The sequence below is a fragment of the Molothrus aeneus genome, chromosome 5 (genome assembly GCF_037042795.1).
Source record: "Molothrus aeneus isolate 106 chromosome 5, BPBGC_Maene_1.0, whole genome shotgun sequence".
Lineage (NCBI taxonomy): Eukaryota > Metazoa > Chordata > Aves > Passeriformes > Icteridae > Molothrus > Molothrus aeneus.
The window spans coordinates 64,810,065-64,835,402 of record NC_089650.1 but is presented as its reverse complement, the minus strand read 5'-3'; the positions used below and the strand labels follow the sequence as shown (position 1 = coordinate 64,835,402).

Below are 25,338 nucleotides of genomic sequence, written 5' to 3'. Positions count from 1 at the left end.
TGCTGAAACAGGAACATGGGAATTCTCACCTTTGCTTTAGGCACTTCGGTGGGATTCGTCTTGCCTGATATATGCATTTGAAATTTAGGGATCTAATCCCTTTGTAGTCAATGGAGAGATGTGGTAATGCTCTTTAGTATAACTAATCTCCCCACAGTGACAATAGAGAAACCCTAAATGACTAGCTTAGACTAATTGCTCAGCTTCAAAGGTGGGATTTAACCACCTGAAACAGTAAAATGCTATCAGATTAAAGTGCAGCTTTCCACACCTATACAAAGCAAATGTGATTTGAGCCTAAATAACTGCACAGAACAGCAGATAACTGACTTAGACTGCAAGTGCCTCTTGTGAGGAGAAGAGGTATTTTAAATGTTTGTGCAAGCCACAATAAAGCACTGATTTATACATCTTGCAGTGTTCTGTGTTATGGTCACAGTGCTCTGGAGTTTATTGGCTTTTTTCATTTTAAAGATGGAGATGTGAGCAAGAGGTTAATTGGTTTGCATGAGATCTGACACGGGGACACTTGGTAAAATGGGGACATGAATCAAAGCTTTCTATTCCTCTCATGATTGCAGTCATGATTTTTGGTTCATTGTCCTGAACATTTGTCCACCATTTCTTTGTCATGAAATCTAGTCCATCTCTTGGCTGGTAGAAAGACTTTTATTTTGTAGGAAAACACCACTATATTTTGGGCTTCTGAATACTTTTAAAATACTGTAAACCAGTATTCCTTGACCAAATGGAATGGTCAAGAAATAATTTCAACTAGAAGTAGAGAGCAGAAGGAACACTTTTAATTGGCATAAATTAGTCATTGTTACTGGTTTGCCTCTGAAGTTTTGATCATTTTGCTTGTGTAAATGACAGTTATTCCTATTGCCTTTCAAGGATTTGTAGCGTCACACAATTAGTTTAGCAAACTCATAGCCATATGTGGAAGGATTGGCTTTCCATTAAATACAGGGTGATGAAATCATTAGATTTCCACTGTATGTAATTTGTGTAGAGCATTCTGCAATATATGCATATCAGTTATGAATCTACAATCAGTTTTCATATTAAATGTTGAATTTAAACCCACACCTGGACTTTCATCCTGAAAGAAGCCAGATACCCCTGTGCATCTGGTTTAATCTTCCCCTCAGCCATATTATTTTAAAGGCACTCCTGCTTAGTACATCTTACAATTGAAAAATAATACTCATATTCCCTCTCATTCTCAGCAGCTGTGATCCCTCCACAGATGTTGTTCTGTCAGACGTTTCATTACGTGTGATAGAAAGCGTAGGTTCTTTTTGTCTGTCTGTGTTACTGCTTTGTAGATTTTATTTTCTTTTTTTTTTATTTTCTTTTTTATTTATTCCTTTGGCTGTAGATGAGTCCTTCCATAATACTTCACTTTATCTCCTGTTGCTGCTGCTTCTCCTTCTTTCCAAGTGCAGAAATGATCAAGAACTTGCAACTGCGTGGAGCCGCCCAACAGAAGCCCATTGATTCCCCACCAAAGGGCTCTGTGTGAGCCATTCTGCTCCAGCCTGAAAAGAAAGCTTTGTTCCCTCAGCTGGTAGTGTCTTAAGATGCTGATCCTTGCCATATTTTCTGAAAACTGTAGCAGTTCATCAGGCTGTTTGACACTTCCCGTTCAGCTGTGTACTCTCTAGCACACCCTGGTATTTGCTGCTGCTCGTACATCAGCCCCAGCAGCCCGAGACTGCTCTGGGCACCACGGTGAGCTCTGGGCACCACAAGTCATTTGGAGGTGAACAGTAAAGGAGCTGAAATCTGGAGTGCTGGTGGCCATGCCTGAAATGGTAGTAATGGATTTAGTATTTGGGGCAGGAGGTATGGGATTTGTCATGTTGGTTGAGTATTTTCCTGGCCGCCTTCCATGACTGTTCAGATATTTTTAGCATGAAGTACAAGCTATGTTGTCTCAGTTGACCTTGGAGCATGACATTTTAACATGGAATTGGTTTGATTTGCTAATCATTAAAATGATTTATTATTTTTTTATTGCAAGAGCAACTGAATCCCAGTCATGTTTTGCAGATGAAAAGGGAAGCAAATTGAAACCCGTCTTCCCTTAACTTGCAGTCCTTCATGACACCCATGTTTCCTAAGGTGCTGTCTTTCTCTCTACACCATTAAAAGTAGATTATGTCCAGGTTTGTTTTTTAATTTGTCTTTTAGTCATTTGACAAATATTATATCAGAGTGACTGAAACTAATCCCAAGGTTTCACAGTGCTCAGTGAGAAGTGTAGAACAAAAGGATTGTTTCTGTTTCAAACAATTTATGACCTTAATAGAAGTTTACAGCTGCCATCAGAAAGGCAAGATCTTGCTACCAGTGTATTTTTCCTGGTGATTGCTCTCTCTTTGCCCTCATTCCCAGACTCAGGTTTAAAGATCAAGCCCCTAAATACCAACTTCTGTTAAGGAATTAGCAGCAGTAGCACTGCATCACAGTTTCGTAGCAGTATATTTTAAGGCCGTAGTATATAATGTAGGAAAACAGCTTAGGACCAGCCACAGACACAGCCAAAAGCTCATGAAAGTTGAATTCAAATTTTGAAGTGCAGATCAATTTTTAGCCACACTGGACTTTTTGACAAGTTGTCAATTTTGGACAATTTGTGTTTATTGAGTTTTGCACCTCCTTAAGTTAACATGACCTGAGAGGAAATTACAGTCATTTTTAAGATGCATTTTACTGCCACAGTGGTGTAGAAAAGCTTTTGACTGAAAAGAGCATCAAGGACTTGTTGACTTTTTCAGTCTACTAAATAAGCACCTGCTCAAGTATCTGATGTACATTAAAAAAAAAATTAAATTAAATAATAAAAAAGAAAAAAGAAAAAAAAAAGAAAAAAAAAGAAAAAAGCCAACCATCCTCCTGAATAGTTCAAAGATTTACCCAGCAAAAGCTGAAACCAGCACGTGAAAATAAACCTCTCTTTGACTACCTTGGCAACTTGGAAGACCACAACCTGCTCCTACAAATCACATGGCGGATCTCCCAAACAGGGCCAAAGAGGCTGTTTCCCTGAAATCTGTGTCACACTATAGTTCCTTTCATGCATAGGAAGTGAGTAAATCATTGAATAATGCAACATCCTTCCCCGTCTGCGAGAACTGTGCCAAAGCCAGGCGTGAGGGTCTGGGTTAAAGCAAACTCAGTTACTTGGTAACCGAGTTGTGTTTTGGAGGGGTCAAAATTGGAGGGATTTTGGACTTGTGTTTTTTTAGGGTTAAAATTGCCAAGAAAAACTGAAAACTCGAGGAAGATCCCCAGGTGCCGGCATTAATACTCCCCAATCCCTCTGATGTGAGCTGGCAGGTCCCATAAAGCCACTCAGCCTTGAACAGGGAAGGGAAGTAGGGAGAGAGCAGAAGCTCCAGCTGCGACTCCAGAGCCCCAGAAAGAGCCTCTAACCCAATTCCCTTAAAGTGCACAAGCCTCACGAGCCACAGCATCTCTTTGCCTCTGTATTCACTGAGTTCGCAGGGCAAACAAAAGACCCATACCAAGCATGCATCCTTCCAGAGGGGGAAAGCTTTTCCTCATTTGCCCATAGATTTCCACCCCTTTTCCTTCAGTTTTATACATAGATTTGTATGTGTACATATATATATATATTATTTTTGTTTTAACAGCGGAGAGGTGGGGGGGGGGGGGGGAATGGGGGGGGAATGTTGCTAATTTTTTTTTTTGGCTGGTAATTAGGAGAGCTAACACCAGCTAGGCTAGAGTGAACGCAAACAAGACCCCTATAGGCAGCACAGTGCATTAATGTAAAATATGCCCAGACAACATAACTTGTCAGAGAGGATTATTTCTGCTTAGTGAATCTGCAGGGGCCCCTTTGCTCCACCACTCAGCGTCTGACTAGAGAGAGAAAGAGAGAAAGAGTAGCCATTAGTGAGTAGCTACTGTGGCATTGATGTTTGAGCGCACTTCTGAACTGGCTTTTGTTGAGAATATCGGTGCAGAAAGCATGCGCTGTCCCAAATCCGCTGTTACTATGAGAAATGAGGAGCTGCTTTTAAGGTATGTTGTCTCCTTTGTTTTAACGCGTGCTTTCGAGTTGCCTGGGCCCGCTGCAACTATAACCGTGCTGTGTATTAAGTAGTTTCCCTATTTAAAGGAAAAGACAGGCATTGCTGGGTGCAAGTGGCATTTTCCACTAGTTCGGGTCGCACATTTCATGTATAATGACAAATGTACGGAGAGGGCAGGGAGGGGAAAAAATATATTTATCTTTTCTTTTTTTTTTCTTTTTTTTCCCCCTTCCTAAAAGAGAGCTGGTATTTCTTTTATCACCTCCTTTGCAATATTTCTGCCTGCTTCATTATTATGCACTGGGCATGGAATAAGCATGGAAAAAGCTCGGGGAGACTCCATATTAGAGCTAGTGCCCTAAATACCACTTTAATTTTCACTTAGCCTATGTAAATAGTTTCTAATGCTTTACCTAGTCTCTACCGCTCAAAGATGTTTTAAAAATACCTAAATACTCCTGTAATGTGGGGTTACACATCTATTCTCTAATAATGCTCCCAGGTTTAGCGGGAGGCCAGCATCGACTACTCTCTTCAGAGACAGACAACACGCAGACACGCACACACGCACACTCACACACAGAATTATGCTGGAATTGGCACCCCGCTTTGAAAAATGTAGTCTTTTGTTTATTTGCTAGCAGACATTGTAGCATTGAATACATCTTTTGGTCTGACAATGGGACAGCTGAACAATGGTGTTGTCAAACTAGCTTAATGTATGTCTGGCGATGGGGTGGTTTGGGTTGTTTTGGGGTTTTTTTCCTTTCCTTTTCTCAGCCCTTTTTTCATTTCCCACAATCTTTTTGTGTTTACAGTAGAATTTAAAGTGCGTTGCCTGTTTTGTGGTGGTTAGTTCAGTTGATATCTGCTGCTAATAGTGCAGGGAGGGGGAGGCTTGTATCTTACAATTATGGCTATTGCATTAAGTTGCAGATTTATTACTAACCTCTCCTTTAACTGTGGTGAGAAAACTTATTGATTCTGAAAGCTTACAATACTGCTGTCAATCTGGGAAATACATACTTGCCAAATCTGCCCTTGCTTGATTTTATGCCCGATCGTATCAACTTTAACTGCTGTTTTGAAAATACTGTTTCTAATTTTGTTTAGGTAATGAAAATGCAATAAAAATGATAAATCAGATCTCAGAGTAGGAGCCCATGCGACTTTCCATTTTTATTACATTTTATACATTAGAATTTTTAAGGTCAGACAGAATAATTTACCTGAATGATTCCTATCCCCTAATCAAAAAAATTATTCAGATGACATTTCCTAAATTATCTTTCTGTTTCAAGAACCATCATTTAGCATTAAAACAGTTAACAATTTTGGGTTTGAATTTGGAAAAATGAACCTTATGCATTGTGAGAAAAAAATTGTTACAAAGCTTTTGAAAAATTTTGAGTTACTACTTGGACAGCAGCTTAGGTCTTAAATAAAATGAATTGCCATTACTCTGTGGAGTTTCTTAAACTGTTTCAAGTCTTTAAATACTTTACATGTTAAGTAAATGTATTGCTTTTAGCAATAAGTTTAATGATTTTGTAAGAGAAAAGATTTATTTATCAGTGGCTTCTGGTTTTTGCTTTGATCAATTAATAGTAGAGATTTTGTTATTTTTTTAAAAACTGGACTCTAGTGCATGATTTATATGGGTTGAGGGGTCTCTTGGACCCCTTAATTAAAACAAAAAGACATTGAGGATTTATCGGTAGCAGTCAGAGCCCTCTAAAGCATGCATTTCAACACAAAAATATTTGGTGGGGAGACTGAATACTTGCTATGCTGTTTTGCTTTTATTTTGTCATTGTATCTTCTTCCCTCGAGTCTTGAGATGGTGCAAACCAATAGCAAAGAGTTTATGTGAACAAAAAGGTAATATCACATAAAATACTTCTTGAGAAGCCAAGAGGTTATGGATTATCAGGTGCTTGCATGCTGTGTGTTGTGCATAAACATGAAGAAAGCAAGGATAGTGTTTAATATTATGGGACCATGACATAATTCACTTCCTTGAGAGAACTTCTTTCAAGACAAACATTAACTCATTCCCAACCGCTCTGCTCTGCCTGAACTGCAGGGTGGAAACAGTGGCATATTTTTATAAAGTTATTTTTCTATCATGTCATGTTGCAGCAGCCTGAGCTTTCTAGCAGCTACTGCCCTTTGTGAGTGGCAATAACGTGAGTCCCCCACTCTCAGTTATGTGGAAATGCCCCTTCAGGGATAGCCCAGAGCTGCGTGAATGCCACTTCTGTAGCAGGCACCAACAGACACCTGGGCAGAAAAACCAGCCACCACTTTTAAGGACTATTCAATACTATAACTGTTTCCTAAGCTCTCTGCTCACAGGTGAGTTCCTACCAAACTTACTTACTGTAGTTTCTATGTTTTCGGATAAAATGTTTCATGAAATACATATACCATGATTTTTTTTTTTGGTCTTGGATTGAAAATTACTTTGTGTTTTTCCAAGGGTATTTTCTCACATTGCATTCACATCAAAGACTGATTTTTGAATTAGTTTGTGTGAATCCTACTAAAAAAAAATCTTTCTATGCATATTTACTGAAATATTGCTTTCTGAGCCATAACAATTATTATTAACATCAAAGAAGGTGAAGCAAAGCTGTAGCACAAGTAATTTCTTAGCATGTTTAAGGAAAGTAATGGCTTTTGAAAGAATGCATAGGTTTAGAGATCTTATGCCTGAGCATCGGAGGTGTCCTCAGTGCTGCCTGTTTTGAATCTCACCCATTCACAAAACAATGTGGTGCCTTGCAGTTGTCAAACTTGGCAACATCTGTTTCCACACAGAGCTAAGAGAGATAATTCAGACTCTACATGAGTTGTTATTTGTTCTTGCAATGACCAGGTGTAATGTCAAAACATGAACACCCTCAGTCTTACCTGTTAGAGAAAGAGCACGGCAGATCTTAGCCTGGGACGTGGTTTTCCATGCTTCCACAGGGAAATGGAATTGAATTATATTCATTTATTAGCCTGGAGTCTTTGTGTGTATTTATTTATTTAATTACTTTCACATTCATGAGCCACAATCATCAACATGCTAATATTTTCTTTGTTAAGAGCAGATGACACTGACACGGTTCTGTCAGCAAATTTAAGTATGAAGGGACTGAGATCTGCCTGCAGATAAATACTTGGGGGTGAAAAGCTGGATGTGAGCTGGCAATGTGCACTCACAGCCCAGGAAGCCAATTGTGTTCTGGGCTGCAGCAGGAGAAGGGTGGCCAGCAGGTTGAGGGAGGGTGATTCCCTCCATCTACCACGCCCTCATGAGATTCCACCCGCAGCATCTTTTCCAAGTCTGGAGTCCTCAACAAGTCCTCAACATGGAACTGTTGGATTGGATCCAGAGGAGGGCCACAAAAACAGTCAGACTGGAACACCTCCTCTAAGGAGACAGGCTGAAAGACTTGTGGTTGTCCAGCCTGGAGAAGGGAAGGATCCAGAGAGATATTGGAGCATTCTTTCAGTACTTAAAGGGGGCTTATAGCAAAGATTTTTTTTAGCAGGGCCTGTTTCAATGGGACATGGGATTGTGGCTTTAAATGAAAATAGTGTTGATTCAGGCTAGACATAAGGGGGAAATTTTTCACAATGAGGCTGGTGAAACACTGGAACAGGTTGCAGAGAGAGGTGGTGACTGCCCCATCCCTGGAAACATTCACAGTCAAGCTGGACACGGCTCTGAGCAACCTGATCTACTTGAAGCTGTCCCTGTTCGTGTCATGAGAGTTGGAAGTAGATGACCTTTAAAGGTCCCTTTCAACCCAAACCATTCTATGATTCTATTCTATATAAGATTACAAACTATACCTTTGGGGCTGAAAAACAAAGCAAGTGTTCAATTAATATTCATATCTAGAAGTTTTACTGCAAGTGTAGATTGTGCTTGAATACTTAAGAAGTCATTCAGGAGTGAATCAATACTAATTATTGTAATCAGGAGGGTTAATTAGCTGAAGATGCCGCTGATGGAAAGTTCACTGCTTACAGCCCTGAAAACACCTAAGTTGATGAAATCTGAAAGCAAGATGTCTAGGAGGACTTTGTGTGGAGAGAAACATTTGGCTTTCCTTTGGCATTTCAAGAGCCAGTCATTCCAAAGGGGAAACATAGCTTGTACTTTGTATTTTGCATGATATTAATTCAGGGGGTATTAGAAGATGCAACTAAATCTGTCGAGAAGATATTTTGTGGTCGTCTCTCAATAAATGCAAGTACCATTTTGGATAACCTGTACTGTCTCTGCTGCATTCATTTGTAGATTACCATAAATTAATATGGATAATCTTATGCATTTGAAATCTGGTTCCAGCACTGTTATTTGGAACATTTTTTTTTCCCTCCATTTGTGTTCAGGCACAGGGACTTCACATGGTACATGTACATAAATTACACATGCTGTGTTGCTAATACACATATATATGTGTGCACGCATACATGTGTGCACTTAAGTTTAAACATTTTTCATTGATGTTGTGTATTTCTATAATCCTGTGCCCTTAAAACTCCCACTCAGTTTCCATCTGCAAAACAGTATTCAACTACATATGATTCAGAGGACAGTTACTGAAAAAGGAGTTCATGAAATTTAAGTTAGATGACAAGGAATAAAGACTGAAAAGAAATGACTGAAGAAAATCCTTTTCTTTTCCCTCAATTAGAGCAGTTGTGTTTCTTAAAGTGAGCATTACTGAATTCAAACAAAATCCAGCTGTACAAAACCTTTTCCACAAGTGACTTGCAAGAAGATTTTTTATTTAATGCTGGGTGTTTGGGTTTTGCATTGGTTTTTTTGTTGTCGGTTTTGGTTTTTTTTTTCCTTTTCCTCTAGTTGTACCTCTTAACCAAGACAAATATCTGGATATTAATTCAAGAAAAAAAAAAAAAAACAACTTACAGAAACCCCCCCTCTCATTCACACACACATATAAACCCCCCAAGTCAAATGATGCTTTCAGAGGAGAGAAATCCTATTTCAAAACACATCCTTCTTTCCTTTCTAATGACATTAGAGATTATCACGTGCAAGTGCTATTTATCTTTGCAACTGTTTTTCCTATGACTGTTTTACTGCTTCCAACACATTTACTTGTATGTCAGCCATAGAAAAGGTAACTGAAAATGGCAGTTGTTGAGAAAGCATGTCGCCATGCCTGGAATGACATGCATTATCAGGGCAGCAGGAGTTGCTGGCTCTACAGCCCATTTCTACTTGACCTGCAGAATGATTGGCTGCCTGGGATGGTGATGAATCACTGGAGTTTATGAAACAAGACTGCTGGCATCCACACAGAGGAAATAAAAACTGGATTTTTTTTTTTTTTTTGTTTTCCCCCCTCTAACATTCTTGCTGTGACAAAAAGCTTTTTTTTTATTATTATTTTTTTACGTTTTGTATTGCTTCTGTGTTATTTTACCCTGCAGCAGAAGCAAATGTGTCAATTAAAGTCCCTTTAGTACCGTTCTCAGCAAGTTAATGATGCACTGAAGGTTAACTATCTTTATTAGATGGAAATGGTCAGGAATTCTCACAAATTTTCTGTAAATCTTGATCTGGACTCTAATGTTCTCATCTCTCACTTCAGTCTTGAGACTGAGATAGCATAACTAGTAATCAGCTCGAGCAGGATGTAAAAAGGATTTCAGCTCTTCTCACGCACAACTTTATTTTCTCTGATAGTATAAGGATCAGTGACCATTCCTTGGGCTAATATCAGTCAGATCTATCTTCAGCATTTCTAAACTAATGACTAAAATGACATTTCTGGAAAGCACAGACTCCCAGATTTGCACTCACTTTCTAGGTGGTTGGTGAAATTATATTGTGCATTAAGCCCACGTTACTGGATTAGGCTGCTATGAGCCTGTGCTTGCAGGAAAGCACCGTGGGGCTGTAAATCTGCCAGTGCACTGACAAGGCTGACACAGCGTGGATCACAAGCTGCCCTGTAAAATGCAGCCAAGTAAAAATGATCCTTCCATTTCAATTAAAACACCCAAAAATTGTGTTCGGGGGTGGGGGAATGGAGACAACTACTTGGTTGTCTCTCCATGTAGCATACTCAGTGTGCTGATGTTACCCTGCATCCCTTATTCAGGTAAAACAACCTATTTTTAAGTTAACTCTCTCTGATTCAAAGAAATAAGATTACCAATAAAATTGCACAGGAAGTCTTAAAAACAGCAGTTATATGATAATAAAGCACTTACAATGCTTTTTGCTATTATATGAGAGAGGGTTTTTCCTCAACTCTCATGCTTTGCTGCCCAAGCTTTTTCTCCACTAGTTTTGAAAAGCAGTTTGCATACTAACATCAGTTATTAGACTTTTCCACCTTCCTCCAAATAATTCAGCTGCTGCTGGACACTGCAGAGGCTGCAACACTCTGGTTATTTAAGGCACAGCTTTCCAATGCCCCTTGTGAAAGAGAGGAGGGCAAACTTTAACCAGTGAGAAGGGCAACACAGGGAACTGTTGCTTGTGCCCTTCGGTGTGTGAGGGGTAAATGCTGTCCTTGCTCGGGAGTTCCCATGGCAGCAAATCAGCAGGTCATCCTCAAGAGCAGCCTTTGAGGATGCCAGACAACAGTCTGTCACCAGGAGCAAGAGAGAGCAGAGAGTTTGAGGAAGAGGGAAAAAAAATCTAGAAAATCAGAGAGAGGACAGGGAAAATTACAAATAGAGGAGGGAAAAGTAATGGTAATCAAACACAGATCATCTGGAAATTGAACCTTGCGCATGCAGATACCTGTGGATGATAGGATGGCTGTGCTACAGAGTGAAATTAAGATTCAAATCCAGCACCTGCCCTCCCTGGAAGCTGCAGGTCAGCATCTGAGGGATTGAGGGCTTCTAGAAAAGAAACAGAGAGTTATCAGAAAACTTAAAATTTTAGAGACTCTAAATTCAATGCTACAACCTCTTGATTTCATTTTCCTTCTCTTCTGCCTAAAAAAGATTTATCTTCTGCTAAACTGTGAGGAAGAAGCTCACTCTGAAGCTTGAGAATTTGCCTGCATCATTTCAGCCCACATTTAATTTTAATGAGAGAGTTATATAACCCCCTTTAAAAATAACAAAACACTAACAGAACTGCATTGGCAACACCAGGTGTTCTGCAGTGCTGCTCCAATGAATCATATGGAGATTTGTCTGTGCACGGCTGATGAACATACATTAAACTCAGTTAACCCCCACCCCTTAATAAAGCAATCCAAAGTGACCAAAATTTTTCCTAAAGAGCCTTTCTCACAAAACAATGCCTAACTAGATGCCTGCCCCAGGAACCTCATGGTTCCAGCACTCGTCCCTTCCAAAGTTTTTGTATCAAGGGGTTGAGTTTTTCTTTAAAAGTTGCTGATGAACTATTGTGACCTTTCAAAGTGAAACACTGTATGTTAAACACTAAGTTTGGTTAAATGATTTGGTTCAGAAAAGAAAATCAGTGTTCTTCTTTGTTGCGCTGACCCCCAAATCCCTGAAATTAAGAACAGCACAATTAACAGGTATCTCTGGGAAAAATAAACATGTGACTTCATCAATGTTCCTTTCAGACAGAGAATTAGTGGGAAAACTGAACCAGTGACTTGAGCTTGTTAAACATCTTGGTTCAGATGCCATTCTTGACTCTAGGAAGTCCCTCAGCCACCAGCTGCTGGAAGGTGTGAAGGATCACCTGCCATATTCATGCTTTTTCTCTTTCCATCCCTTATCAGAGTCAGGGTCATGGGCTAGGTGGACCTTTTGATCTGCCTTATGTGGCAATTCTTACACCGTTAATTTAAGGAGGAAAACACCCAAACTACTAAGACCAGGCATGGTGCAGTTTTCTGTCCATCCAAATGCCTTATAGTTACTGCAGGAGCCTTTTCTTTGTGTCCTTCATGTCTGATATTAAATGGTTTCTGTCTGTGAAACAAAGATAGCTACTTTGCATATTTTCAGGGTGATTGTTGTTTTTGAGGATTGACATGTATGCTAGGCACTTCATGAACAAATGAAAAAAGGAGACCTGTGAAATTTCCTACCTTAAAGATGCCACAATTTGTGTTTAAAGTGAAATCCAATCATTTGCAGTGTGAAAGAAAGAAAGACACGTGGTAAAAGTGAGGATGAAGGTTAAGCTCATAAGGATCTTGCTGCTAGAAGTGGAGTGCAGTAGGTTAATGCAGATATTGTAATAAACCTCTCAGATCAGATGTCTTCACATTTTGTTTATAAAAATAAGTCTCCTTTTGGCTTCTTGTCTCTTTTGATGTCCCTTACCCACATTCTTTCTTTGCTGATGCCACATTAGAACTTCACACTTAACTTTGCCCATGGTGTTTGCAGTTGGAGATGCCCTCCTGATCCAGGCCATCCTCATCATCTACTTCCCTCATCCCGCCTCTTTTCCAATAACCAGCCTCTCCAGAATGGCAAAACTCTCCAGAAAACTCAAATTTATATAAAATCAGAGAGATTTTTGTGTCTCCTGTGGGTGTAGATGGCAGGGAGGAAGGGTTTTTTTACAGTGGGATTTTTCCTCTGCTCTTTGAAGGAATAGGTGAGGCTATTGCATATTGTGAGGATGGAGCAACACAGACAAGAGAACCAGATGTGTGATTTCTCCTGTCCTAAATTATAGGTTTTCACATGAAGATAATATAATAGCCAAATCCAAGAATATTCAGTTCCCTCTTCCCTCTTTGGAAAGGTGTCTTTTTTCACCATAAATAACATGTCTGCTCTCTAGTAAGAAATCAGGTCTGCCCAGTGCTTGCAGTACCCCAGTTTTTCTCCTTTTTGGGCAGTAGTTGTTGATAGTTAGCAGGTGAGAAGATAAGGTAATCCATTAGAAAAAAAAAAAGAAAAATGAAAAAAATAATGTCTGTTACCAAGTCAAGATAAGACTGGGTTGACAAAAGCTTGGGTCTTGTGTCTATATGCACAAGGCACTAACACAAGGGTAACACCTGTGGATCAATAGTGATGCTCTTCAATAGGACTGCAAATAAACAACAGGACAGGAAGACTTGGTTTTGCAAAAATTTGCTTGTTTCTGCTTTCCTTCAGTATTCTCCAAATGTAGTGCTGAGCTCAGGAACAGCCCAGCTGGAGCAGAGGTTGGATTGGACCTGAGGATGATGATTGACTGTCCCATGTAGTTGGTGCTGTTCAAAAAGGAGGGTGTCCCTCTAAATTAAAGGCCTTTCCAAAAAAACCTCCATTCCATGTAGTATCTGCCCCGTGCCATGATTTGTTGCCTAATTGTTTTAGGAAAGATTGAGTTATTACCCACAAAAGGGAACAAAGGCCCTTTACCCACAGTGGGATGAAATCACCTCATCACTGGTATAAAATAGGAAGGGAAAAAAAAAAGAGAAGTGAGTGGGAAGTTTTACTATAGCAACCAAGTTTACATAATATCAATGCGCTTCAAGTGAAAGCTCTAGAAATGCTTAATTTGAGGGACCTTTTCACAGGACTAATTTTAAATGACGTTTATTTCTGAAGATTACTGATGAGCTACAGTAGCCTACGGAAGCGGAGGGAGCCTCACAAGCACTATTTTAAATACTTAAAATTCATTGATCAGCTTTAACCAATATTTTCATTTTCTTTTTAAAAGGATTGCAGTTTTATGCAAGTTATTTTATTCCTCCAAATGAGTGGAAGACTGTTTTGTGTTTGGTTTTGTAAATACAAAATCCCTACTGAAAGGTTACGGTTCCATAATTCAAATTTTTATTCCAATATTAGACATAACTGACAAAGACAGTTTTGTTCCAGGTAATCACAAATGGTGAAATGGTGTAGAATTGCACCCATTACTTTTTACCCTTCAAGGAAATGCACTACTTTTTGCTCTAATTGTTAATGATTTTTACACCATTCTGTAGTCCTGCCCAAGTGCTCGTGTGCTTTGCTTTGCTGTTTCTTCAGGCCCCCTCCCCTTCTTGGCCCTCCAGAAGTCTGCTCCTAAGATTTAGGCTGATATAAGGGCTCCCTTCCTTATAGGGAGGTAGGCTCACATCCCATTACACAAACCAAAATGCTGCACTGCCTGCTCTTAGTCACACCACTACTTCCAGGCTTCCGTGGCTTGCCTGGAAGGTTATTTCTTTGTGGAAGACAGCAACCACCTCGTTTGCATTCACCAACTCCAGCTGGACCAGATTCCTTCTCCCCCTCGCATTAGTGGAAGATCCTGAGTGATTCCACTGGAGTCATTCGAGCCTGCTCCAAATTTACACCGCCCGCCACTGAGCTCTGCTTCTGCTGCCTCTGTTAGAAACTTGCTTTGATGCCAGAGATAAGCTGAATCCCAAGCATGTTCATTGGCTTAGGGGAGAATAAAGCAGAGGATTTGAACTCTCTTCATACTGCCTTGCAGGCTTGGGAGAGAGTGAAGTCATTCAGAAACTTTCCCTTGAAGTGCTTCCAACGGTAGCATTTCCTTGGCCCAAAACTTGGGGGCAAATTGATTAGAAGAATGGCAATTAATTATAGGGTGAGGAGGGGGTCTGGAGGGGGGATGTGATGTGAGTTACACATTGGATTTGGGTCTGGAAAGGAAGGGGATGTCTGCTCTCTTTGTCACTCACTGAAGAAGCCACAGGCAGTGATGTCAGAGTGAGCTCATACACCCAAGTCACCCGCTCAATCCTGGCCTTCTGCAGCTGAACTTTTTGTAGTTTCTTTTTGGATTTTTTTCTCTGAAGGGGTGTGCAATTTTCAAAGGTTGAGTTGTTTGGAGAAATTGTATGTAGCTCTGTGTTTGAAAAGCTTCTTGAACAGTGACTAATCTGCAAAGGTGAGGTGGAACTGCTTTATCTGCCCCACTCAGACGGATGGAGAAACTGAGGGACACAGAGTAAACGAGCCAAACAGGGTCTGGGCCTCTGAAATGAGGGGAGGAGGGATAGGAGGCAGCATTTGTAGCTGGAATAGGATTAAAGCCCAAGAATTGATGATTCCAAATTCTAGGTTCCTCCCTCAAAACTGCCATATGCTCCACCCGTTGAAAAAGCTTAATATTGGCGGGCAGCAACAATGCAGCTACTCTAAGCCAGTGTTTAGAGCCATTGTCTGATTTATGCTGTGAAAATAAATGCAGTTTCACTTGCCACTCTCGCTCCCCATTTCTCTCTGTACTGTAGCAACACATCAGAGCTTCCACTTTTCCCTTAATTTTTAATAAAACTTGCTATTTTGCACACATGTGCTAGTCAAGAATCTGACATAAATGTTACAAATAACAGAGCTGAGCCTGTAACAGTGTGTGAAACAATCAGGATTTTTAGTTTCTTACCACTTACCCTCTGCCATCGAGAGTTAATTCATACACAGACACTACATAATTTATGTTTGAGAACCAAATTATTCGAATGCAGTTTTTCCCTCTAAGCTCTCCTTGAGTCGTATCTCAGTATCTTTTATGGAAAGGGTTCCTTTTTGCATTTGACCCTGTTTCTGCTTCTAACTTTTAAATGGCAAAAGCAAATGTGCTTTGAAAAGTGTGTTACACTGTAGTTGTTAAATAAAGCAATAACCTATGCACTTGTAATGCTTTCTCTATGACCTACTTACATACTACTTCACCCTCCTTATAGTATGATTAAAAGCTGCTTTGAATCCACTATTCCCTCAAGGGATTTGAGGCTAGAATTTAACAAACTGCTGAGAAGGCTTAAGTCAGTAAGAGGGCTTCCCTACAGCTTCTTCCAGCTAATTCACATGTAATTAAAAGGAAAATAAATATTTCAAAAGAACATACGTTTTAATGAAGCATTTTTAAGCACTTACACCTTGCATAATGGGGCAAATTTATAAGGATCTCTCTATTCCATATGCAGATTTTAAGCAAAATTATTTGTGATTCTCTCCTCCTCCCTCTTTGCATCCTGTGCGAAGCGTGGATTTACTTTTCAGTCAGCAGCAGTGGGACTGTGGTCCTTAGAAGTGACAGGCTGGTGAGACTGAAGTCCCTTAGATTTAGCATGTACCAAAAAAACTCGTGATGAAGAGGTGCAGATCCAGCCGCACAGGGCGAAGTGGGGGTGGAGACTTCTTAGTTAAAAGAATATCCTCATCCTCACTGAGCTGCCCGTATTTCTTCCGAGCTAAAACCTGTCCCTTCTGCAGTGGCAAGATTTTAAAATTGAAAATTAATCCAACTCTGCTCTGGGCCGGATTAACCACCATGGAGGCCTCAGATCAAAGACCAGGTGGCTGCATCCAGCTGGAGAAAGTTGTGCTGGTTTCTCCTTTCATTTGGACTTTGCACTTAATTTTTTTATCCACTGTGTAGTCAGTCCTGCGCTGTGATGGATGGGTGGCGTAAAGGAATCACCATGAATTCAGTAAAGAGGAGCCATAGCTTTGCTTTGTGCCTTTCTAGGGGGATGTTTAGGTGCCATGGTGACGAGGACAGTATGTGAACATATAGAGCAGAGCAGATTAATAACACTATAGATATCTGTTCAGGATTGCAGCTGTCCTACGGGGATTATGCTGAGGGCCAAGTGAACCTTTTCTTTCTTTAGTCTTGCAAAGTAGGCAAAAATTTTAGCAGCCTGAGGGGGTTTTCTTCCTTTTTAACTATTTAAAATTAGAAAGTCTCCTAGTGCAATAAACCGGACTCTAAAAACTTGCTCGTTCTGTATTTTTTTTTCCCTATGAAATCAACAATGGTCAAAATTTAAATAAAACTTGGCCTGACTGATAACACATTTTTTATGTGTCAATTTAGTTTTTATATTAGAATGCTCTTTGAAAAGTTTAAGCATAGTAGGTTTTAATTTGCATTTGCTACTTTTTGCAAGCGTTGATTATCCATAACAAATCAAATTATAAAACGTAGGGAGAGATTCAGATGGAGAAGCACACACAATGTTGAGGAACGTTCTGTCTGTCTAGACTGCTCAGATCACCTAGTAATCTTCGTAAATATGTTAATATTCTTTCGCCTGGAGCGGCTTTGTATTGAAGCAAGCAGGTCTCGGAGATGGAAAGGAAAATTTATACAGATTTTCAGGGGGCGGTGGCGTGGAGTGGGGGGGCCTCCAGCTATTTGTATGTGTGGAATTTTGTGCGCGTCTTGGTGGTGACACTTCCTCCGAGTGCGGCCAACTCTGAGAGCAGCGAGGTTGGGAGCGGGTTTTTGGGAGGTTACAGCCACGAGAAAGGATTTGCCGTCATTAGTTATTCAAATCCCTCTTTCTGATCAGCGAGGACAGAGTTACTACCACTCTTTCGCCAGCCAGTAACATCACTCTGAGCATTTAAAACACTGCCAAGGTCTGAATGGCAGGAGTTTGAGTGGAGAGCGAGCCTGCACCCAGACCCTGAGCAAACATCCCCAGTGCCCCCGGGCTGGCTCCGGCCGCGCCGGGGGGAGCCGTGCCCGGCGTGTGAGGGGGCAGTGCCCGCCCCGGGGCCGCTGCCCCGCCGGGCTCGGCTCACCCCGCTCGGCCGCGGGGCCGGGCAGCGCTGCGGAGGCGCCGGGCGGGTCGGGCCGCCCCCGGAGCCGGGCCGGGCGGAGCGGCGGAGCCCCGGGAGGGCAGCCCCCGGCCCGGCGGCGGCGATAGGCCTCTCCCGGGGCGGCGGGGGCGCAGGGGTTAACGGGGAGCCGCAGCGGGGAGATGGCTCCGCCTCCCCGCTCAGCACCTGGCGCTCCACCGACAGTTGCCTCAGCAGTCGATTTCGGAGGGGATTGGCGGAAAAAACCGAGAGGGGGAGAGAAATGTGACAACTGCCGGGGCTGGCGGCTGCCGCGGGGAGGCCTCCGCACCTGTGCCTGCCGCTCCGCCGCCCGGCGCAGTTGTGGGATCCGCCGCGCCCCGCCGCATCCTCCCGCCGACCGCCGCGGCGCCCCCGGAGCCCAGCATGACTTCTTCGTTCAAGCTGGATTTCCTTCCGGAGATGATGGTCGACGGCCGCTTGCTGGTCTCTGACAGAATGTAAGTGGCGGCGGGGCTGCCGCCGTGTCCCCCCACCCCGCCCCGGCTCCGGGTACCGCCCGGCACCGAGCCCCCGGCTCCGGCCGGCTCCCTCCCGCACCGCCCGCCCTTCCCGGGGAGGGCAAGGGGAGCTCGTAGCCCGAGCCACCCCCCCCCCCCCCTTTTCCCAAGTCTCTTGGTGGTCTCCGTGCCGTGCCCCCTCCCGGGGTGCTCAGCGTCCCGCAGGTCGGTGCCGGCGGGCGCGGGGGGCTTTCTGCTGCCGCTGATGATGATGATGATGCAACGTGGAGAAACGCGCGTCGGTCGCGCGTAGCTGAGCGCTCTCCCCTCCGTGCTCAGCGGAGCCCTCCACAGACACCTGTCCCCTGCAGCCAGCCCGGACCCACCCGTGCCTTATCACCCCTTCCCGGCAGAATAAAAATGCCCACCCCCCCACCCCCCGCAAATTTTCATCAGTTTTCAAATTCAGATGAAATGCTAAGCATCCACTGGGAGTACCTGGCAGAACGCAAGGATTTGGCGGTTTGTTGTTTCCCCCCCCCCATACCGTCCCCGACAGCTGCCTGGTACGGCGAGTGTTAATTAGGGTGAGGATGGTTGTTTTACATGCAGTTGAAGTGGGGATGAGATGTATTGGAAGGAGCTGAATGCTGGAATTTCAGAAGGAGAAGTATTCCCCTAGCCCGGCTCTGCTCTGTTAATCTCGGTTTGAAAGTTTCTATTATCATCCTCTTGGGCATTGCGAATTGGCAGGTATTTTCAGGTAACCTAAGCTTTGTATGAAAAAGTAAAAACTAGAAATGATGAAATAGACATCTGCTGAAAGATACGAAGTGTAAGGACTGTGCTGCATTGTTTTACAGTATCCAAAGTATCTTTTATTTTGTTGCTTTTTCTTCTTTCATCGGGATGGCAAACGTGGTTTGAGTTACATTAGAATGAAGCGAGAGGCTTTGGCATTGACTCTGCACTGAAGCTGTTCTGGTTGAGGCAGCACTTAAGTTACAAGTGTAAATAAACCCGTATGTGCAGCAGAGAGTGTCACCTGCAATTTGCACAAATCAGGTTGCATACTGTGCCCCCATCTAAGGCTATTCAGACTTTTATTGTCTTTTTTACTGGTAACCAAACTTTCTCTGAGGTGGAATGTCTTTCCCTTGCACCAGCAGTGTTCTGCATGGAGTCATTCAGTAGTGGCCAGTTGTTCAGACAGCTGAGGTTTAGTGAGTGTGTGGGAGAGGGGCAAGAGTCAGGGGGAAAGCTACTTGGTGACTTACACTATTTTTACAGTCCTTGAAGGACAGCGAAGTGTGTAAATGCTGCTTCTTGTCTTAAATTTGTGATCTTAGATTCAAAAGTGTTCTGTGCTGTGTTTTGCTCTTCCCATTGTAAAATCACAGATTTTATTGGCATTAGTTGGTTTTGATACAGGTGCTGTCAATTTCTTCCGTTTTGCAGAGAAGTCGCAGAGGTTTGCTCATTAGGGTACAAAGTAGCAGCTGAACATTGGTATCTCTTGCTCTGCAGCCCTCTGTAGGCACCTGCCACAGCCAAACTTCCCCCTGTTTTCATCATCTCAGCTTTGATTAGACTTTCTACCCGCTGTCCTTCCAGGCAGTCAGAAAAGATCCTGCTAACAAACATCTCCAAGCTCAAAGGCACTATTAACTGTGGCTGATGATGCCCTGTTGTCACTCAAGCTTATATAACTTTATCTCCAATTTGCCCCTCGAAGTGGGGGAGTACCACGTCAAACTCTTTCTTCTGCATTGCTCTCTTCGTACTCCTTTTCTCTGTGAAGCATCCATAATATATCTTAACACAGCTTGAAACACAGTCAGTGTTCATTAGATGCAGAGCTTAATGTGTGTCCAAAGATACAAAAATTAGTCTAGAGAAATGTCAGCACCTAAGTGGATCTTGAAATGCAGAAGTTTGATAATGGAGTTGTTAAATGCACTTGTAGGGTTGGCATTTTTGAGGGGGAGGGGTGACTAAGTAATCTCTTGAAGGAAAAAAACTTTACCTCCTGTATCATCAGTGGTCATGATGTGATGTGCTTCCTTGTATGAACCAAACCTTGCTTTGCTGCTGATCTAATTGTGGAGATGGTATGATTTCAAGGGATCCTGTGTCGTGCATGCAAATTAATATTGACACTAAATTGCCATGAACTCAGGGAGCTTCTAACAAAAATAGTCTTGAAACTAAATGCTGTGTTTGAGAGCTTTGCTGCACTGCCTTTCTAACACTCTTGCCATTCCGCTGTTTAAAACCATCTTTACCTCGTCCTTCTTAACCAAGTGGTGACATATATTTATTTGCAAGTCCCCAACTCTCTGGGCTAATCAGTGCTGACGAGGATGCAGTTTGATTACGCATCAGGGGTCAGGGGCACACGAGCACCTTCCCCTTGAGCTGCCCCCCCAGGCGAGCGGTGAGCCGCCAGCAGCGTTAGCGGGGTGGCGCGGAGCATCCGAGAGCACGCTCCGAGTTACCACGCTGCACAAAACTTTTAACCTCGCCATCTGCTCCAGCCATTCCGTGCAGCTCAGTTCACTCTTTAGCAGAAAGGAATTGCTTATTTTAGAGCAAGGCAATTAGCAAAATATACGTGTAACATTTCTTTCACAGCACAAATTGGCAAAACTAGATTTTTTTTTTTTTTTAATACGCCGGCGGCTTATCAGATGTTTTGGGAAATTGGTAGCATACAATATCACTTACACTTCTTCTTTGCCCATTAAAAGAATGTTTGTAAAGGGATTTATTCTCAGAATCATCCATTATTTCAATGTGAGAGAAAAAGGGGATTTTTCAAGGAATAACTTTCAGTGCATACCTAGTGTGAAAGTCAACTGCCAGCCTGATAATTGCAAAGTTAAAATGCTCTTACCTCTGTGAGAATGTTAATAACTCTTAAATGCTGCTTGCTTTCAAATTTTGCTGCTGTTACTATATAGCTAAACAGGAATAAAATAGAACATCAGATACATTGAGCATGACTGTGTATAATTAAACTGTATGCATGGCATCAGTGTACCTGGTTAGTGACTGAATGGCAATTTACTAGTAAAAATTAATTAATGACATGTCATTGGAAAATAGATACTCTAGGATATGAAGCATAAAAATGCATGAACTTCTGTTTTTGAGGACAGATGGCAAGCTGGATGCTCTAACCATGGTAAATGCCTGCAAAGAGCCCTGCTTGGTGAGTGCTCTGGGAAGGATCAGGAATTGTTTGACCGCTGTTGTGCACTGTGGGGAAGAGGCATTTCTGAGGAAAATACTCAGACACACGTAGGTGAAACATACAGATGAAATGTGTGTGTGTATCTGGACAGGGTAGGAGAGGGTTAATGGTTAATAAGTGAGGTTATAAAATCTGAGTTCAGTGTAATTTGCTGATTTCACTGGCTCACATGTACATGCCAACTGGATGATTGTGAAGTGGTTGCTTTGAGGATTAAATACTCATTGTTGTAACCCCTCCTCATGTTGATTTCCGCAATACCACAGAAGATTTTTCCATTCCATGTTCCACATTTCAGTGCCTGGGATTACCTTTCATGTGTTTGTTACTACTGAAACCAACTCAAATTTTACTTTAATTTTTGGTAGCTGGATATAATGCCAATAAGATACATTATGCTTCAACAGTGTGCGTGCAACTGCATGGGTTACAGGGCAATAATGTGAAAAAATATGAAGCCTTTGAATTTCTTTCTCTTCTAATAAAAAATGAGTCAAAATCCGATATACGTGCAATATGCTGATTAAAAAGCCAGTGAAGATCAATTTTTGATATTTTTGTTTGTACTTGCTCTTTAATAAATAAGAAATGTCATCATTCACAGGACATGCTTGCATTTTAAAATCCAGAACTTCATTTTCTGCAGTAAACCTGCAATATAGGACTTTTTTTAAGCAAAACCTGGACATAACAAATTTATGTTTTTAAACTGAACTGCAGGGAAACTCAACATCCTGTCAAAAATAATTTTTCCACTCTCTGGTCTTTTTTATATCTAGAATATCAAATCATGATTTCCTAACTGAAAATAGACAGGCATTTTTAAGACCACTGTCTCATCCTTATACTGGCACTTTATTCTATCTTTGATTCAGTAATAGCTTTATTTTAAGTAATATGACTTTTACTTAAATTACTTGTGTGACATATTCCTTGGGCCACTACTGAGGAAAAGCAAAGCAAAAAAAGAAGAAAATTTTTGAGAAGTGCCAAGGAGCTTCAGAAAGGAAAATAAATCTTTGCATGTCTATTAAGCAATTACAATTTCATGGTGTCCTTCTCCCCATCATCTTTTCTAGAATCTCATTCAGAAGTTAGCCTACGATAACTCTCAGCACATCAATATTTAAATATATCTTTCACTTCCTATGATACGATCTCACAAGTTTTAAGCCTCCCCCACACGTATTCATCATCCAAATTAATCATCAGTTATGATTGCTCTAACAACTTTGATAACTCTAAATATTTCATTGGCATTTTAGGATGTTTGATATCTTATGAGCATTTGGACTATTCAAATTTCATGATTAATTCATGGATTAATATAAAAATGTTTGACCAAATCGATACAGGGAAAGGTGTACAAAATATTTTCATTTTTAAAAGCACCTGGAATACAAAGAGTACACTTGGGCAAGACAATATTCTACAGAGAAATCATTGTTTTATACTTTAAGCAAATAAAAACTTTTTTCCTTCTAAAGTGGAAAGGCAACATGTTGGTTTTCTTTCTTTTTTCTTCATTTCCACACACTGTTTCCTATAGGGCATTATTTTTTTCTGTGTTCATATAGGTGCAAAGTATGTTGCATCTCCTACATGATTTCCTTTGATTAAAACAAACTGGTGGCAGGGCAAGGTTAACCAGAGGCTAAAGTCACAAAAAAGGGAATATACGTAGAAAGCAAGGCTCAGTTTTCCTTAGCAAAGAAGTGGGAGAACAAGAAAAACCTTCATAGGTACAAGAAAAATGGAGGAACAAGAATGCCTATTTGGAAAATAAAAACTAATTGGAGCAATAAATGTAATGTTCTCAAGTAATTGTGAAATAATTATTCCCCTTTAGAATCATCATACTTTAATTGCTTTCCAACGCGTTCCTGCGTTCTCTGTGGCTGTGGAGAGGAGGAGAAGGCTTGTGTTCCCTTCAGGATTTCATTTTTCATTTGCAGTAAGCTGCTGGCTTTCTCATAAAGGTTTTCAGAAATATGTTGCATTAAATGCTGTTGTGCTCTTCCATATGGTGTTAAACAGAAAAGGTGAATGGCAGATGCTGAAGGTATAAATTCCCTCCTAACATCCAGATAAAGCACCTTGAGATTTAGTGGTGCAGTTCTCCATCCTCCGTATCACAGATTTATAACCAATCTCTCATTTTCATTGAGACTGGGTTACGTGAATAGGACACACTTCAGTAGTGTGTTGTCTTTGCTCACAGCTTGATTCTTGAAAATTCAGCTGACAATAGTTTAAAATTATAATATTAATAAAGAGGAGATCATCTGGCCTTCAAAATGACATCTGAAAGCAGCTTCTGTTTTGCTAAATCTTAATTACTGTGTTTAAATGAATGCCTAAATGAGCCAATTCACAAAGGAGTTGCCTACTGTACCAATAGTGCCTGTTTGGTGATTTTTTTTTCTTTCCATTTCCACAAATATAAAAAAATAGTTTCTATGGATGAGAACAGCTGTGTTCTCTTGCCTCTTACGATTCAGCTGAAGAAGGCTGAGTATCTTGAGTGTGTTCTCTGCCCTGGGATGGATTCTCCCTTGCCTGCCAAATGGTGGCAACACTTGAAGTCAAGTTCAAAAGCGATGCTCTGAAACAAGCATTGGTGTAAGAGCTGTGAGGAAGATCCTGCACCAGCCTCCTGGGCCATATTTTGTGACTTTACCCATGGCTTACTATCAGGGGCAGCATGTTGTCACAGCTGAGGGCAGGACTTAGGGCTTAGTACTGTGGAGAGACTTAGTCCATGCCTGTGGTTAGGGTGGAAGGGATGTGCTCCTGCCCACTTCTGCTCAGCTTATTCTGGAAGCAGGGAGCTGTGTCCAGGTTACCCTGGAAGGAGACACCATGCCCAGCTGTGCCCTGCTCCCCACTGCATCAGGCATGGACTCATCCCCTGTGGAGGAGCATGCAGGGAATTTATGTCCTTGATTTCCCCTCAGCCTGTGCATAGTGAGCCACTTCAGGTTTGCCAGGGAAACAGCAGCAGCAACCTGAGAATTTTGCTTTATGATTTTCACATCCCTGTTTATTTCTTAAATTGTTGTGTGGATCTTACCCTGGGGTTTTAGAGTTTACAACCATGGTTATTCCAGAGATGTAGCTATTGCTCTTTCTGGAAAATGGAGTTAGTGATCTACTGATTTTTTTTTTCATTATTATTATTATTATTATTATTGTTTCCTTTTTTCCATGTGGGTTAGTGTGACAAGGAAAATGTAGTCCTGGCAGAAATGCTTAACACTGTCCCAGCAGTCATAGGTAGTAATTCATTGCCATATTAATTTACAACTTTTTCAGTAACTGTCCACTAAAATTTACTCACTCCTCAACAGCAGTGGAGATTTTGAGAGGAATATCCAGACACAAGCACCCTGTAGCTGGTGTGTGGAGCTGGGTATCTCTGTGACAGGAGAACTATGACCCTTTCAGTCCCAGGTTTTACTGTGCTTTCCCTTGTACTCTCTTCCTACCTCCCATGTGCTTTGAAGCAGCTCCAGTCTGATTGCAAGTCACAGCTGACAAGAGAAATCTTTTGTTTCATAACCCTGAAAAATAATGAAAATCCATCATCCTCTTATTCCAAAGGCGTGACAATGTCTTCTTGCTTAATATGTAAGTGCTCTTCCCATTTCTTGCTCCTCAAAAGCTTTGCACCACTGAATTGCTCAGAAATGCAAAAAAAAAAAAAAAAAAAAAAACCAAACCCAAACATCCGCAGCTTGCTTGACCCACCACTTGTGTTGTTGACTCCAGGGGCACTTGGTCCAGTGATGGTTTCTGGCCTAGTGTGAGATAAGTGCACTTCATTTGCCTGAAACAGGCCCAGTAGTTGAAAATTATTAGCTTCTGGAAGAGGACAACTGCATTTGAAAATCTACAAAATCAAGTGATCCTTTCCCTTCTTCTCTTTTTTTTTTTTTTTTCCTGGCTCATTCAATTGCTTGGCTCTGTCAGCCTTTGCCTGCAATTCATTGCTAGTGAGAGAGACATCTGGTTCTGCCCTTTATCAATA

At 41.5% G+C, this 25,338-nt stretch overlaps 1 protein-coding gene across 9 annotated transcripts in view; it reads left to right on the top strand.

Annotated features, from left to right (window-relative positions):
- CELF2 (CUGBP Elav-like family member 2) overlaps positions 1-25,338 on the top strand; it is a 550,570-nt gene that overhangs the window by 286,702 nt on the left and 238,530 nt on the right. For 4 of the 9 annotated variants that reach the window (XM_066551021.1, XM_066551019.1, XM_066551018.1 and 1 more), the window contains exon 1: positions 3,721-4,059. The exons of 2 other annotated variants lie outside the window; for them this stretch is intronic. In XM_066551021.1, the coding sequence (XP_066407118.1) occupies positions 3,953-4,059 (107 nt within the window). In that variant the 5' untranslated portion in view covers positions 3,721-3,952. Of the gene's footprint in view, positions 1-3,720; positions 4,060-17,794; positions 18,053-25,338 lie in introns of those variants that run through there. 3 more of the 9 variants (XM_066551027.1, XM_066551026.1, XM_066551022.1) reach the window with 2 other exon arrangements.